The following is a 17,345-nucleotide window of genomic DNA, read 5'->3' on the forward strand; positions in this document are numbered from 1 at the left end:
CAAAACCCATCAAAGACAAACCAAAATCTCAGAATGAAACACAGCATCTTGGGGAATTCTGGCACAGCAAAATTAGATGGAAAAGATTGATTTCTCTATAAATACGCTGAGTCAGTAGGCAGCTGTGTGAAAATGAAGATTCCTAACATACCGCATATACCAAAACAAATTTTAAGAAACTGAAATTTCATAAATGTTATGAAATCATAAATAAAACTTAAGGCAAAGGAATTTGTTCTGAAATGAGAGGTTTCTTTTATCATAGAGAATTCACAGAGGGTAAATGCATAAAGGAAAATATTGATAAATTTAAATGAGCAAAGCTCTTTAACTGCTCTCTATAAAAAGAGATCGTAAGGTATAAAAGCAAATGATAACCTAGGGGGATATTTATAGATCCCCGCAAAGCACTGAGGTCCACAGAGCTCTATGAAAGCAAAAAGATACAAATATCAGGTAGGGACATGAACCCTTTCAGTCTCTACCTTACACATGGTATCAGAGTGAGACATTTAAAGCTTTTTAAATAAATTAAAAAGGGAAGTAAGAGCATATAGTCTGAAGAGCGCTAAAGCAGGCAGACAGGCAGTGGAGCCGAGACAGCTAGCCCAAGCTCAGTTCTGCTTAGCAGCTGGCCCTCTCGGACAGGAGTCCACAGCAAGTGTCAAATGGGGACACAGATGACAGGCACAGCAGCCCAGGGAGAAAGAGCCAGCTCAGGCATGCCACATGCCACATATAGCTGATCCTCCTTGTTCTTGCTGCCTAGACTCACAGCACACTAAAACTAAGAGACCCAGGAAATGTTAAGGCCTCCTCTCTTCATTTTTCAGTATAACAAAGTTCTCAAAAATGTTAGGAAAAAATGAATGAGTAAAAAAATGTAAGTTTCTACAACTTTGCTGGGAGAGACTCCATGTTATTTGCCAGGCTATTCCCTTGTAGGGAGGCCATATTGCTGTTTTGACCAGACTGCTCCTACTGGTCCCCTCTTTCTATGTACAAAGCAGTTGCCCGGGGTCTATATGAGTAGATGGCTTTCCGTGGCCTCCACCCACATTTCAGAGTCCAACTTAGGACCACTGTGCCCTTTCTGAGCATCCATGAATGCCCTCCTAATGCTGTTACCACAACCCAGGGGGCATTGTGGCTCTGGGGATCGATGGCTTTCATGAATGTGGGCTTTAGAGAGAAACAGACTACCACATGCAGGAACACGGCTCCTGCAAAAAGACTCGGGTAATGCAAGATCAGCAAGGCATTGTTTGAGAAGGTGAAAAATTCGTAAGTAGCTACCTGACACTAATATTTTCATTGTCCCTGTGTGATGGCCTATATCACTGAGTTTATCTCTTTGTTTGTTTGCAAAGCTGAAGCCTGAACTTAGAGTCTCATCCACGGTAGACAAGCACTCTACCATCAAGTACACCCAACCCTGTATATTTTTCATTTTGATTATGACTTTTTTTTTTAAAGAAAGTACTGTTCAGCAGTCATGGCTGCGCCATTGGTTCAGCATCCTACAAGGCCCTGATTCTAATTCTAATGAATTGTATCAAAGCATTCAGCCTTTTCCACTAAGCCCCTGAAGCTCAGTCTGATACTTGCCAAGGAACCAGCTAGAGCACCCAGCAGGACTCACACCCAGGATATATACACTGTGGAAACAGACACATCATCTCCTAAGCTCCAGAATTTAAAAGCACCATGGAACTTACTTTGATTTGTACAGTAAACCCTAATTTTTATATCTAATTATGCTGAAATAACAATTTATCAGGAAATTTTATTAGTCGTGTTACATGAAGCATCCACAAGTCCCTCCCACAACTGAAGTTTCCAATTCAATCCAAACTTTGTAAGATATTGTATGGTTTGGTGGCCTGTTGCTCAATATCTTTCTCTCTGTGAAGCCCATACCAGAAGGTTTTATGGATGCTGTGTACCTACTACCCATCAGAAATTTGACCCTTGACTCACAGGCTTCTGAGCTCTCCACATCTGGGCACATACCTTCAAATGCATACCTGCTCTTGTGTTATCCCATCTAGATGATAGCCTCTTGAAACAGGAACTGATCCTTACAGTTTTGTTGCCCCTGGAACCCATTTTCATGGCTCACACACTTAGCAACTCATATTATTTATATTTTGGGCTAAGCCCTATTTTGAACTGAATAGTAGGAACCCTGAGGTAGCTCTGATGTAAATGCTTCAACTCAAACAATCAGGTCAGGCACCACCACAGTCGTCTTTCCAATCAGGCTCCAGGTGAGAAGGAAGGCTAAAGAGGATAGAAACTTCCAGAACCAAGCATTAACAGTTTACTTTCGCCAGCAGCCTCCCTCTTCTGGCCTCAACAACGCACACTCACATATCCCAAAAAGGTTTCTGCAGAACATATTGTAAGTGAAGCAGTAGTGGTCACAGGTTGGAGAGCCAAAGGATAAGACCTTGTGACCTTTCAGAATGTGCATCCTACAAAACATAGTGCTTTCCAGATACAAGGGTATGGACAGCCTATGTTGGTCTTGGCATAGCAGTTTCCAGACACGCATTCACAGGTCACTGGGGCTCAGGAACTCACCGTCAGATGTGTGAAGGAGCTTATGACTTTTCAGTGTCCCTTTGGATTTGAATTTCTTGCCACACATGTCACAGAGGTGGGTCTTCTCAGTGCTGTGGCGATTCATATGAGCCTTGAGGTTGCTCTTGCTACGAGTTGCATATTCACATAAAGAACATTTGAAGGGCTTCACACCTACCAAGGAGAAATGTATAAATGTACATTTACATGTGTTTGTGCACATATATATAGGGATCCAGATGAATAGTTCACACCATATAAAACATCCATTTGAATAAAGCAGTGTCTTTGCTTATCCCCAACAGGTTCCACACTTCCCATGATTGGCTCATCTTACCTTGTTCCACCCTATAGAGACACTTCAGGGTCAGCCAAGGTTCCCTTCCTGTGATTTCTGAACTTTCTAGTTGCCCATCAACATTCCATAATCCTGCAGCTCTCTCCTGCTGAAATGCTCTTACATATTACAGTGAGTTGATCATTTCTGCTCTCTCTACAGTCTGGTAACTCCCTAAAGACAAACACCCTGCTCAACTTACAAAGCGGTCATTAAATCCAACTGAACTGAGTTGAACTAAATAAATCAGAGTCCCCATCAGTCTTTGCAAATATCAATGTGATCAGGCACTCAGGGTCAAGTGCTGAGGATATTCCTGTTCATAAAATAAACAGAGTCATACAACACTGGGTGTTGTTGTGTGTCAATGACTCACACTGAACTGTTCCCACGATATTGTGCCTGGCTTTTACCCACCAAGAACCAGTATTAGAACAGCTCTTGTGCTTCATCCAAACCATTTCTTAACCACTACGGAACTGTTATATCCTCTAAGCAACACAAGCCTGGTGGGTGACTAAAGTTCCACATGCGTGGTCAATGTCGAGGACTGTGGACAGTACCCAGGACTTATTTATCTTTTTTTTTCACTTCTTGTTAGTCTTCATGATTTTCTCTTGGATTTGCCTATTGTTTTTCTTATCCCATGTCTTATTTTGGGACTGAGCTAGGAGAAAGAATACTTACAGTGCAATGCAATGATTAACTCCAAAGAATCCCAGCTACTGAAATGTGGGGAAGTAGGCTTTAAAAAAAAAATCTTTATAATTCCATCATTATAGAAAAATTCATACACAAGTGAAAAAAGAGAACACCATGACAATCCAGCATAAAACAGCAGCCTTTAATTTTCTGAACCTTTATCAAAATTCTGAAGTTTTTAAAAAGAGTGGATTTCTCCCAAATACTCAATATAGAATATTAACATTCTATCCCCTGTGAATGTAATAGCGTTGGCTGCACATTAATCCTAGACACACACTGAGCCTTCTTCTGAAGAATTTAGGAAATGATTCCACAACAAAACTCAAGGTACTTTATAGTTTTGTTTCACAGTAAGTGAACTGAAGGTCAGGAAGATGGAAGGTTTGCTTCATCCTGCATCTCATACGTGGTGAGGAAGACTACAGCATGCCCTCCCATTCCAGCCCTATGGCTGCCACACAAGCATTAGCACCCAGGAGAACAGACTTATGATCCGCAGGCTCCTATCTCCCTGCATTTCCATTGGTGTCAGGTCCTTGGTTCTGTGTCTAGCCACTCCCAGATGCTTCCCATGAGCACCATTCTGAACCAGTCTCCATGCAGACAGAGGCTTCTGCCTCCTTCTCTGCGGGAAAACCCTATCAATGAACTCCTTCAATGCCCTCAGAAAATGACGTGTGTACACCTCACCACCACTGCCAACTCCTCCATTGCTGCCTCCACACAGGAAGCATCACTTTCTCCCAAGGCCAGTCAGTGGAGACGTGAAGAACAGAGCTTTAGAATCATTCCACATGGATCCACATCCCAGTTCCATTCCTGGCTGGCTGGCAGGATAAATATTTCACTTTGTGAGCCTTGTGTGTCCTCACTGGTAACACAATACTTGGCTCTCTGGTCCCGGAACACACTGACCAGGGTATCCTGGGCAAAGCGCTAAGCACACTGCCTGGGGCCCACAGTGTCCAGTAAGTGCTGGTGAACAAGAAAGCGCCCTGCAGCCTCAGCACTGGGCCTCAGTCCCATGCCTTCTCTCTTCACTGAAGTGGGAGTCGCCTCTTCCCAGCAGCAACTCCCCTGGGGCCTGCACCTGATAGCATATTATGGGAAATACTTGGGGCTCCTGACCAGCGGGAGGGAACTAATACACAGGACTAGCAGGGTACTCCTGATACCTGCACTTTCCTCATGCTCAGGAGGGCAACATCCTCCTCTAGGGGCAAAGAATGAGGCTGACGACAGGAGACTCCTGACTTCCAACCTGCCAGACTCCCAGCAAATGACTCTCTAACACTTCCACACCTGCTCAAGCACCCCTGAGCACAGCCCCTATGCCTCTCTGGACTACCTCATTTCCACTCAAACCTTCCACCTTCCAGTCCTCTCTACAGTATAAAACAATGATGCTCCACACTGTCAAAACTGCAAGGTTCCCACTGCCCTCTTTTCTTCTAGTCATTCATAGTTCCATTATTCTTCAAGGCTGGTCACAAACAGTATGTAATAGTGGGCACTGGAACTGCCCAGAGTAACTCATGGGCTTGCCTGTTCTCAAGATAATGGTTTCCCTGTAAGCAAAGTATGGTGGTGATCTATTTCACTACAGTTATTGCCACAGCTAGGAAGAGGGAAACACAAATGCAACTAAAGTCATGGTTTCAATCTCTGATCTCCACTGGCTGGCAGACACCACTCTATGTGCTAAAGAAATCCTAACAACAGGACAAGTGAAGATAAACTTCCTCCTTATGTAGTCCCCAAATAAAGCACACAGCACAAAATTAAACAGATGTTCCAGATGGAAAGACGACTCACCCTCATGAGCCCAGATGTGCCGCTGAAGGTCTGAGCCATTCTTCATGAAATAGAAATCACAATATGGACACTTCATGGCTCGCTTTCCAATTAGCCCTTTGAGCTGGACCCTTCTCCCAAGAACCTCAGAAATGGTGTTCATGGAGACCTCTGACAAAAAAAAAAAAAAAAAAAAGCAGGGTGGCAATCAGAGAGGACAAGGCACTTTGTTCTTCAGGTTAGAGGTAAATAAACTTCAATGGCACCTGCATACGTAAGAATTCGCCAGGAAGTGCCTCGGTATCACGAAACAGCCTTTTTACTGAAAAAGCTGAACCTGAGTCTGATCAAGGTATAGATCTAAGTACCTGTTAATTACAATGTGAATAATGGAGAAACACTACAAAGCATTGAGCTCACAGGGACAGAGCATGGGCTTTCTATAGGAAAAGTAACTCAGCTTCTCCCATAAATGACTGGTGCAGAAACCAGTCAGGAGACTAGGGGCTCTACAGAATACAAGGAGTGTAAGTGAAACAATCACTAAAATACTGCAGCTCGATTCAACCTGTACACACACACAAAAAAAAAAAAAAAAAAAAAAAAAAAATCTTAGCTCATCTGGTGAAATGGAAGTGGCCATACACAATACCCTAGGATACAGTAAGAGTCATTGTTAGCACTGTTTTTTTACAGGCCACACTGAGGTTATGCTAAGCAAAACCATCATCCATTAGAGATAATCCATAAAATCTTTCATAGGAAAACTGAATGGGATAAACTTGGGAATATTCTAGAGAGAAAAAGTCATGGGAAGTGTAGAAGCATGTGGAAGCTGAGGTGTGGACACACAGGTTCCTTGTATAATTTTGTATTTATGAACAAAGGTCAGTGCTTTGACATGCTGTCTGCAGCTCACACTGGACCACCAGTCACCTAGGACAAAGGTTAACCCTGGAAGAGTGAACAACATAACCCATGGGTTCCCACACTGACGAAGGTTCCCAGGTCTGTGTGTCCCCAGCTAAAACCCAATTGTCAGAGCCTTTTACTTTGAACAGAGAAGTCAATTCTCGTCTTCCAAGGGCGGTACAAATGTTTAAACAAGAGGAGGCAGGGATGAAGAAGAAGGTGGATTTTGCTGATACTCATCTGTGTAACCCAGGTCTGCTCTGTCTGCTCTACTTAATATGACAATGGGGTCTGACATTAAGGTAAGGTCCACCTCAGAGATCCCATGGCAGTAAAAATGACAGTGTCTGGAGTACAAGTAGTCAGCATGCCTCCGTACAGGGTGAAGCAAGGCAGATACAAGGCTTCCCCAAGGGAAGAGCATTTTAAATACTGAATTCATTCACATCCTCCCTCTTCATTCCTAGCTGGTACAGCTTACATACACTATTATGTTTCAAAATAAACAGAAGTATTTAAAAAGCAATCATCAATTCTAAAATTCATAACCTTACCGGGATGATTGGTCTTGATATGTGACTTTATCAATCGGTCTTCTGAAAAAGATTTTTCACATACAGGACAAGAATAACTCCTTTTGTCCTTAACAGAAAAAGAAAAAAAAAAAAAAAGCAATTAACTATCTGAAGTGTAGGTTCTGTAGAAAGATAACCACTACCCTCACCATCATCATCACCAAACACCATCATCATCATCACCATCACTACAAACACACACCATTACCACTGCCATTAAACACCATCACCACCACTACCATCATCACCACTCCCATCGACACTGTTACCTCCACTATCAACATTGTCACCATCCCCATCATCGTCACCATCACCACCATCATCAATACCATTACCACGACAACACCCAGCAGCAAAACCCTCATCAAAACTGGACCTACAGTGCATCCTCCGAAGCACTTAACAGACAGCCATCCCTCTACACAGCCTTGGGAAGACCCAGGTGTGAGAGCTCTAGGAAGGCAGAAAGGGCAGCCAAGAGGCTCTATCACACATTCCGGGGCTACTCAATAACCCAACATCATGGGAGGTCCTCAGCACTCAAAACACTGCTTGCACTAAGCTTTCACATGTGATTGAGATCCACAAGCATTTGCCAATAAAAGGCATTCATGTTTACATTATAGATTAAGAAAAGAAAGGCCGGGGAGAAGGGAGATGAACACACGATCAAGGCAGTCAACATTCTGGCAAAGGGTACATGCATGTGTGTTGGGGGGGGACGGACGACGGAGATGAACTCACGAGCCCCCACCTCACTTGAGGAGCCATTTAAAGTCAATTGATTCTAAAGGGGAGGGGGCAGTGGTGGGGGGGAAGAGGAAGAGCTCTTTAAGGATGTAGGCTCTGGTAGGCTGACCATGCTCTAGTGGAAGAACTCATACACATGAGTATACAAACAGGACAAATTGGTTGTTATTTAAAAAGAAAGAGGATATGAAGTTAGGAGGATGGGTAAATTTGGAAGGGCTAAAGGAGAAGAGTCTGGAGTGAATATGATCAAAATACATAAAAAAAGAAAGCTTTCTACAAACACACACACACACACACACACACACACACACACACACACACACACAAGACCTTGCCATGAGCTTTCTGGCTAACCAATGCCATTGACTTCGGGGTTTCTCCACATGCTCCCATTACTCCTTCCACTGTCCTTGACACTTGGCTCACAGCGCCATGTTAGAGTCTCAAGGACCCTCTGGCATCCTGGTGGCGCCCTCCCACCTTGTCCCAGCCGCCCTTGTCATCACAGCTGATGGAGGCATTCAGAAGAGCTTTGAAGGAGTTTACACTGATCTCCCCTGAGTCCTTGCTGTTTGATTTTTCTTCTTTTAATCCCTGATAGTCTGAAAGCAATTTATCTTAGAGCTTATCAGGGGCCCATTTCTTGATGTCTTTGAAGATTGTCAGGACACAGACAGTGGGAGAGGGGGCTGGGAGAAGGGTAGACTCTTAGGATTCATTTACTTCTTTTTCAAAAACTCATTGCCTTGCTACAGATGAAACCTAAATACCAAACATTCAGCAAACTTGAAAAGGACTGTGGCTAAAAGAGCCCCTGGCAAAGGCAGGGAACACAAGAAAGCTAGCCATAGGGTGGCTAAGAGCCCAGCCTTTGGAGTCTGTTTGCTCCAACAGAGATGCCTTCAAAGCCATTTGTGCCCAGAAAGAAGTGGGTGTCAGCAGGAGACTAGCAGGAGATGGAGAAAGAGCCCTTGCCTGAGGCTAGGGCCTAGTTTATCACTCAGGTGACCTCATCTGGCCTGTGCCTCACTGGCTGGTATACTGGCCTCCAAAGAAGTGGAGAGTTCTGAGGCCCACACTGGCTGGAGAACATCAAGTTGAATCCCCCCACTAACTATAAATATGACACATGAATCCCCTATAAAATACTGACATCAAGCTCCAAAAGAAAGTTGGCACTCACTCTAAACAGTGTCTGAACAATTTCTCAGGATTAGGTCATAGTCACAATATCCGTCATGTGCCAGAAACTGTTCTGGGGACAAAGGCAGCTGATTTTTGAGCTCTTTCAAGTTATCTAAAGATGTGCCACCCAGAAAGCCCACCATCAATGTGGGGCTTTCAGAAGCTACAGCAAGCACTAGGAAGGTGACACTTGTGTCATGACAGATTGGAATACAATACTGGATGTGCTGGATTTAGGGCTGCAGAGAGAAGGCTTTCCTTCTGCTAAAGACAGTTCTATTTCCCCAGGCCACGAGGAACCTGTTCTCCACACAGGAAGCTCTAGGAGCCTGAAGGCTGCTGCACAGAAGGTAAAACACCCAAACTGGATGACTCAGAATCAAACGTGTTTTGTGATTATATGTGACCACATTTTTATAGCCCTTGGTAAGGAAAAATGCTTTTCAGTCACCTACACTACATTTTCCTCTGGTCACATGAACACACGCTGATCAGGTAGATCCATTTATTTCTGAAAAGATATGCAAAGCAGGTTCCTTTACTTTCTCGGTGCTTTTAGGCAACTTATTATTTTAGTTTATCTAAAAAGTACATATTATTCAGCAAGCATCAAACAAAAGAAATCTGTGTGCTTTTCAAAGATCAAGGCCAAGTATTCTAAACACTTACCAAGAGGCCAGCAGACACTGGATGAATACACCACCCCTGTCACTGCTAGTGACCTCATCCTCCAGCTAAAGGCACAGGGAGGAGGAGGGGATGGAGGTGAAGAGTAGCAACAGCATCTATCATGGTGGCCCTATGTGCATAAGACCATGCTTAGTCCTTAGCAGCATCACCACAGTATGTTCCCAGGGCAGTCCTGGAGGTGGATACCACTGACCTCATTTCCAGGTCATGGGCCTGAACAGCTTGAAGGGCAAACTAAGCCCTTTCACAATCTTAAAACTAACTCCCTCAGGCTTGGACTGCAGCTTCTGTGCGGGCACCTCTGAGGTCTCTTGAGGGAACACAAACAGAAGCAGGGAACCCTTCTTTGAGGAACAGATTCCCAGTGCCCATTTCCAGTTAAGATGACAGCAGGAGGCCATGGGTCTCATTCCTAACAAATGCTACTGTGACACTGGGGTTCAGGGAGGTCACCAATTAAATCACTTAGGTAACAGTTTACACACTTATTTAATAGGAACCCAGGAATCCAGCCACCTAACCGCATCCCCCAGCAATACTAATACACACTGGAACATTGTTCAGCATTGGAACACTTAATGCTGAAAGGAAACCTCAGAAAGCAATACCTGCCCTGAGTGTGGGTGAACTCTACTGACAGGCTCTGGTTTGCTCTACTTAATTTCACTATTAAAAGAGCCAGGCATGACTCACTCAAATGTCTGCACAATCCTCTAATGGATCATGATCTATGGATGCTGCCATTCACTGACCTAATTTAATCCCCATAACCTTAAGGGATGAGGGAAATGCTTTATCTCCAATTTACAAGCAAGATAACTGAGGCTCAAAGAGCCTAAGCAATTTGCCCAAAATCACAAAGACCGATGGATGTGGGACCGGAAATGAGCACAGCAGAACCCAAAGCTCCCTTGCATTTGACTAAAATCATGTTTTCCCAAGTCTCCTCTTCATGAAGTTTTAATAATTTTAAAGTTGCTTTTGTTAGTGTTCTATCCCAGCAACAGGAAGGGAACCAAGGCATACATCACTTTACATAAAGATTTTGAACATCCTCAGAATGCACTATGAAGGAAGTTCTGGGGCTGATTCCCATGGAGGGATGATTGCATTCCTTCACCACACATTGATGCCATGGGCTTAGTAATGAATAGGAACAGGCAGTGGGAAGAAACTCCACTAGCCATCACTCGTTTATGTATTCTTAGATGTGAAAAATAGCGTCAGGGTCACAAAAACTGACAATTTGCCAGATTTTCTCTAAATCCTAATACAACCAGACTATGTCGGCATATGTAGGCTCATATGGAGGTATAGGATGGTATCTTAACTTTGGTTGCGCATGGGAATCTGTGTTCAAAGAAGGAATGGTAAAAACAAGAGTGAAACCTCAGCCAGCATTATAACATACCCAAGGCCCTCTTGAAGTGCAAGGGTAAGGAAAGCAAGCCCAGAAGAGACCAGGACTCATGCTGGTTCTCATGATTTCCTAGTGAGAACAGTGTCACCCCCTGTCCCAGCCAGATGTTGATATGACCTAGGTCCTCAGCTGGACCACAGTAACATGATGAGATGCTTTTACATCTTAAGCAAGTTCATGCAATCTTCCTGGTTCTCAGCAGCAGGTGGAGAAAGGCTGCCCGCTGTACTCTCTGAAAGACAAGCAGTCAGAATGAGGTAGAGCACTGGACTCTGTCCTTGGTGCCACATCCCCAGTGCTTTCTCTTCCTTGGCCGTGATGATGGGAGTATGTTACACTAGTGAAGGCAAGCGGCTGGCAAGGACAACACACTAAACACGGATGGGAGGTTCAGCAATGGAGAATATCGGCAGCTTCTCCTCAGATGCTTTACAGTTTTACAAACTTTTTGAAGGAAAGATTAACATTTAAACTCCAAACGTTAACATGCATGAGTTACTGAACTGATTTCACCAAGAATTAGCTCAAATCCTATGAATGTAAGGCAGTGTAGCTGGAAGCTATATCCTGAGGTGATCACCGCTACAAATGCACTCCAAATGCTCATCGATTCAAGGAGAGTGAGCAAACTCCATACAAAGGAGTATTGCCCAACTCGAAAAAGGAGCCAAGCATGAAGCCTGCTATCACATAGATGAAAAAAAAAAGATATTAGTCACCAAAAAACTTAATTTATAGCACACACATTTTATGTTCTTTTTATATAAAATGTTCAGGAGGGGCAAAACTCTGGACACACAGTGTCCAGGGACAAGGAAGTGAGTGATGACCGCAAACAGGAATGCCTTCGTATGGGATAACAGAAATGCTCTAAATTTGCCAACAGCTGCATAACTCTATATATGCACTAAATTCCACTGAACCTCACATCTTAAAAGAACAAATTATACCATATGCACATCACAAATCAATAGAGAGCTTAAAAAACAACGACCTTTCTTGCAGATGTGGAATATTTTAGAGCTAACACCTTCATTATCAGGTCAACAGCATCTACATGAAGGGAATGGGACGTGTCCCTGTGTGGTCTCCTCAGCTGCATGACAGAAATAAGTTACAGCAAGCTCAAATGACAAATGTCACCCAGATTCAAAAGCTGGGAGTTTCCACAGAAGTGCTCCTCACCTCAATGGCATACAGTCCTTCACTTCAGGAACAAGTGTCCAGTGGATCAACTTCGAGGCATGAAATCAAAGTCAAGGTTCGGCTGACCATTCCCTCCCTCCTCACCCTCTTTCTTAATCCAAATATCCTCAACCTTAGAATGATACTCCACATCCCCTCAGAGCATATGGGGAGGCAGTTTGAGGACCCGATAGGCTTCTCCTCCCATTGTTATTTATTCATCCCACACAAAGCAGAGTGCACCTTGCAGACAAGAACAGCCTTACTTGTATCTGAAGTGTCTGGTATAAAAGCTTCCTACTTTAGAAACAGCAACAAATTAGGTACCTTTAAGAGTATCTCAACTGGCCTGGCGGTGGTGGCGCACGCCTTTAATCCCAGCACTTGGGAGGCAGAGGCAGGTGGATCTCTGTGAGTTCGAGGCCAGCCTGGGCTACCAAGTGAGCTCCAAGAAAGGCGCAAAGCTACACAGAGAAACCCTGTCTCAAAAAACCAAAAAAAAAAAAAGAGTATCTCAACTGAGCTGAGCTGGGCAAGGTAGCTTCAACCTGTAATCCCAGAATCTGGGAAGCTAAGGCAAGAGGAGTATTATGAGTCTGAGGCCAACCTGGCCTATAGACTGAGACCCAGTTTTTATATATATATATATATATATATATATATATATATATATATATATATATATATATATATATATCTTAGTAGGAAGGTGGGAAGATGTATAAATACCAACAAAGGCAAAGGTAGAACTGAAACATTAAAAACTTCTAAGAAAATGTGAGTACGATGAGAAGCAGGACAGTATCTCTTGTGAGGTTAACTGAGCCACACTCCTTGAATCAGAATACCGTACTTCTCTAGCAGCAATGTGCAGACATTAACTTTTGCAGCTTTAGGAATGGCTGCCACTTAGCAACACAGGAATATCTACCACATAGTCTCTGCCTACCTGGGCCAAAGTCCACCTCTGCCACATTCCTTCAGAAGATGTAAAAGTGTCCAAGAGACTCACCAAGAAAAGCATATCGAAGACTAATGACCTGCTACCACCAAATGAATAGCATAGGACAGTGATAAGGCCATGGAATGAATTCTGTCATCCCTCATTTGTGGCATAACCACAGACCAAGTTATTGCATGATAGAGACAGAGACACCAGACTCTGTGTGGTAGAGGAAATGATTCCTAACTCCTAGGGGTGACATGGGAATTAAGTTAAAAACTCAAGAAGTGGATACAAGATCAAACCAGCAGCTTTCTGCCCCAAGGTTGACCTCCCTAGAGCTTCTACATGTTGCTGAAGGTGAGATGAGTACTCATACTCATCACCCCAAAAGTAGAAGGGTGAAATGCCAGTGCTGTGTGCACATTCCCTGGGGAGAGGCAATCAAATGCTTACCCACTCCTTACAGGGCTCCAATAGCAAACCAAAGTGTGCTTCCATCAAAGGCTAACCTGAGGAACCAATGAGTTTATTGAGCTTATTTATAGAACACAGATCAGAAGTTACTTACTGGAGTCTGGGTAACTCCAAAGACACACACACACACACACACACACACACACACACACACACACACACACACACACACACACAAAGTCTCACCCCAGAACTAATGACAACTACTAAGCAGATGGAGTTCCAAGCATTTCAGTGAACACTCCCACAATCTACACACTCTAGCATCCCAGAGATCCCAAAGCCACATGCAATTAGGGTAAATTATACAGAGCTAGCTGTGGGGTACAAGAAAGAGTGATTGGGATCAGGTGAGCGTCCAGTGACCCTCTCCATTCCCCTTTCTATGACAGACCATCAACAGTCAATGACACTGATCCTGGTGGTCCATTGCTGTTCTCAGGAAAGTCTTGACGGTTTTGCTCAAAGGAAGGCGTCTACAATAACCGTTTATATATAAGAACTGAAGTACACAAAGTCAATACCAAAGACATCAGAGGCATATTCCTGATGCTCCCAATGACCCCAGCACTCAGGATGTGGTCAAGAGACTGAGAATCAGCATTTGAGGAAGAAGATAACCGGGCTAGACCAGTAGCCCCAGGACATTCACAAGCAACAGACAAATTCTGAACGTAGAACAAGAGGCAGTCTAGGCTGCCCAGTCAATGTTTCCATGAACACTGGCTTAGTTCCTGTCATCCATCTCAACTGGGTTTGAAAACTCAGTCCAGAGCAGCTAGCTTCAAAACGGTAAGATCAATGGCATTAATAATAGTCCACACCAGGCAGGCTCTGCTCTGGACACTCACATGTACTCCTTCACCTCCTCTTCACCTGCACAAGTACACTGAGCCATGCAGTAGTTCCACTACTCATGCCAAACATGGCAAACAGGGGAGCAAGGGTTCAGTCCAGACTTCTGCTTTCCTAGGCTCCAGCACTACACTCCAAGGCTACTCCTAACAAGAGCCTATTCGAACACTGAGCTCATTCCCAAAGCCTCAGTGCCAACCGGACAGTAAGGACAGAAAAGCTGACCAATCACATGCCTCCGTGCCCCACTGGAGAAAGAGAGGGAGGGAGGGAAGAAGGGAGGGGGGCAGGGAGGGAAGAGGGAGAAAATGGGGAAGGAGGAGAAGGGAAGAGCAAGATCAAGAACAAAAGCAAGCCTGCAACATGAGTAAGAGAGAGAGAAGAGAACAAGAAAGAAAATATGACAGGAAGCCAGTACAGCCGGCACTTACGCTCAACTACTTACCAGGCTCAGTTTCGGGGCCATTATATTTTAACATTGCAATAACAACAGAATAGAAACACACAAAATATACACAGGTGTGTGTGTGTGTGTGTGTGTGTGTGTGTGTGTGTGTGTGTGCGCGTGCAGGTATGTCTATGTACATATGTATGCATACATGCTTATACATATCACTGTACATGAGTATGCATATATGTATATATACATAATGGACTTTGTGGTAGTTTGAATAAGAATGGCCCCTATAGGCTCATAGATTTGACTGCTGGGACACCAGTGAGTGGCACTATTTGAAAGGATTAGGAGGTGTGGCCTTGTTGGAGGAAGTACATCACTGGGGGCAGGCTGTGAGGTTTTAGAAGCCCATGCCAAGCTCAGAGTCCTTCTCTCTGCCTACAGATCAGAATGTAGTTCTCAGCTGCTGCTCCAGTGTCTGCCTATATGCCCTCATGCTCCCTGCCATGATGATAATGAATTAAGCCTGTGAAACTGTAAGCAAGCCCTCAATGAAATGCTTTCTCTTCTAAGAGTTGCAGTGGTCCTGGTTTCCTTCACAGCAATAGAACAGTGACCAAGACAAACTTTTAAGAGTATATTTTATATAAAAGTTGTCAGGTTTCAGAAATGACAAGTAAATTTTCTGAGGCCCCAGAGCCTGTGGGAGTGTGGGAGCTGGTGCTGGAGTCTACGCCAACATGCTCTGATCTCACACCTCCAAAGCACCCCGACTGCACCTTCGTGATTCTTAGACCAGAAAAGTAGAGCAACACATCCAATTTCTGAAGTCTCCTTTTATGTTCAATCTCCTTTTGTGCTGTCTTTAGCACAAACAGAGCCCCATGGGCCCCAGGTGTGGCTTCTTTTTTATATTAAGAAGTCTTAAATCATTCTCAGGAGTGTCAGCCTCTTCCTATCAGACTAGACCTTGCAAAAACAAACATTCGCTCATTGCATCACTGTGTGATCAACCACCACCGAACCAGACATGCCCATCGTGCACGTTAATGGCACCTTGGATTAACATGTCACTTCTTAAATCAAAATGCTTCCTAGATGCCGTTGATGTTTACAACAAATGCTCGGCTAATGTGACAACAGTGGTCATTAACATTCACTACACTCACACTGCCTACCAAACACTGTTCCTGGTATAATTACCTAATCCAATCCAATCATCCAACTTAATCCCCCAACAACACTTATAGGCAGCTATTATTATTCCCGTTATTAATAATTCCTTAAAATGCCATTTACGAAACCTCCGCTTCATTTCCGCTCTGCAGATCTTTCTTCTGTAAACTTTCTCAAATGCTAAAAGATTTGCAGAGAATGCAATCTGTTCAGTCTAGTCAGAGACTCACTGTGAAAGGGGCTGAGGGTGAAAGCTCTGTGAGGCACCAAGAGGCAGGAGAAGGGCCCCTCTGCGCTTGGAGGGGGCAGGGTGTTCACACACCTGCAGCAGGGATACCTCTCTCTCTGCATAAATGGGAAAGAGCACTGGGCACCCGCACCCGGGGAAGAGGTGGGGGCTGCCGTTTGGGCTTGCTACTTACCAGCTCTGTGTGAACTTTAAGATGGGCCTGTAGCTTATATTTATCTGGAGTCGAGTAGTCACAGCCGTCAGTGGGGCACTTCAGCAAGATGTTGCTGTGTTTCTGAATGACATGGCGTTTAAGGCAGTTTTTGGTGATGGAGGAATAGTGACACTGAGAGCAATAATACAGGTGTTCCCGGGTGTGGGTGCGGACATGCATGTCAAAATGCACTTGGTACCAAAAAAGTTTGCCTAAAAAAATATTGTCACATGAGAACAAGGAAGTTTCTTTTAGACTGAATTTGATTTCTTTTTTAAATTATCATCATTTTTTAACTGCCATATTTATCTCCTTTATCTCATATGCCCTTCACACTTTCCACCACACTTCTGTTGGGAAATTACTTTCCAAAAATGGCAGTTTTCAAGTATTAAGATACCACTACCTTGCACATGGTGTTAGGGCTAGGAAAAGAGAAAGGAGATGCTTATTGCGAGCCAATTATGTCACACATCACCCTGCCAATGCACCAATCCAAGAGCCTCCGAGTCCTCCTGACACTCTGGGCTATGAGACAGGCTCTAGACTACCCACTTCCTGGACTGCGTGCTGTCTGGGAGCTCCTAGAGCCAAGCTTTCAACACCAGCTAGAAGGGAGCTGCTCGGGCCTCCCTCCACAGAGCTGCAGCCAGGCTCCTACCCTCTCTAGCCAATTGGAGCCCCAACTAAAAACCAGAAGAATGATTCTTCCTGGTCAGGAGATGGGGGAGGTTGTGAGCAACCCTCAACATGACCCCCAACATGGTCAGCAATGCTAAGGAGGCTCCAAGTGTGACTTAGGACATGGGCTCACTGCTCCTGTCTATCCCAGAGGAGGGTGGCTCATTTAGGAGGTGTTCTTTGCAAACAGACATTAGTTCACATGGTACCCAAGGTGATGACAGCATGACA

The 17,345-nt window shown here is 44.2% G+C and overlaps 1 protein-coding gene across 1 annotated transcript in view; it reads right to left on the reverse strand.

Annotated features, from left to right (window-relative positions):
• Positions 1 to 17,345, reverse strand: part of Zfat (zinc finger and AT-hook domain containing) — a 178,609-nt gene that overhangs the window by 80,303 nt on the left and 80,961 nt on the right. The window contains 4 exon segments of the mRNA XM_028876000.2: positions 2,587 to 2,760; positions 5,444 to 5,593; positions 6,889 to 6,976; positions 16,413 to 16,645. Of these exon segments, the coding sequence (XP_028731833.1) occupies positions 2,587 to 2,760; positions 5,444 to 5,593; positions 6,889 to 6,976; positions 16,413 to 16,645 (645 nt within the window).

Source organism: Peromyscus leucopus, chromosome 20, assembly GCF_004664715.2.
Source record: "Peromyscus leucopus breed LL Stock chromosome 20, UCI_PerLeu_2.1, whole genome shotgun sequence".
Classification (NCBI taxonomy): domain Eukaryota; kingdom Metazoa; phylum Chordata; class Mammalia; order Rodentia; family Cricetidae; genus Peromyscus; species Peromyscus leucopus.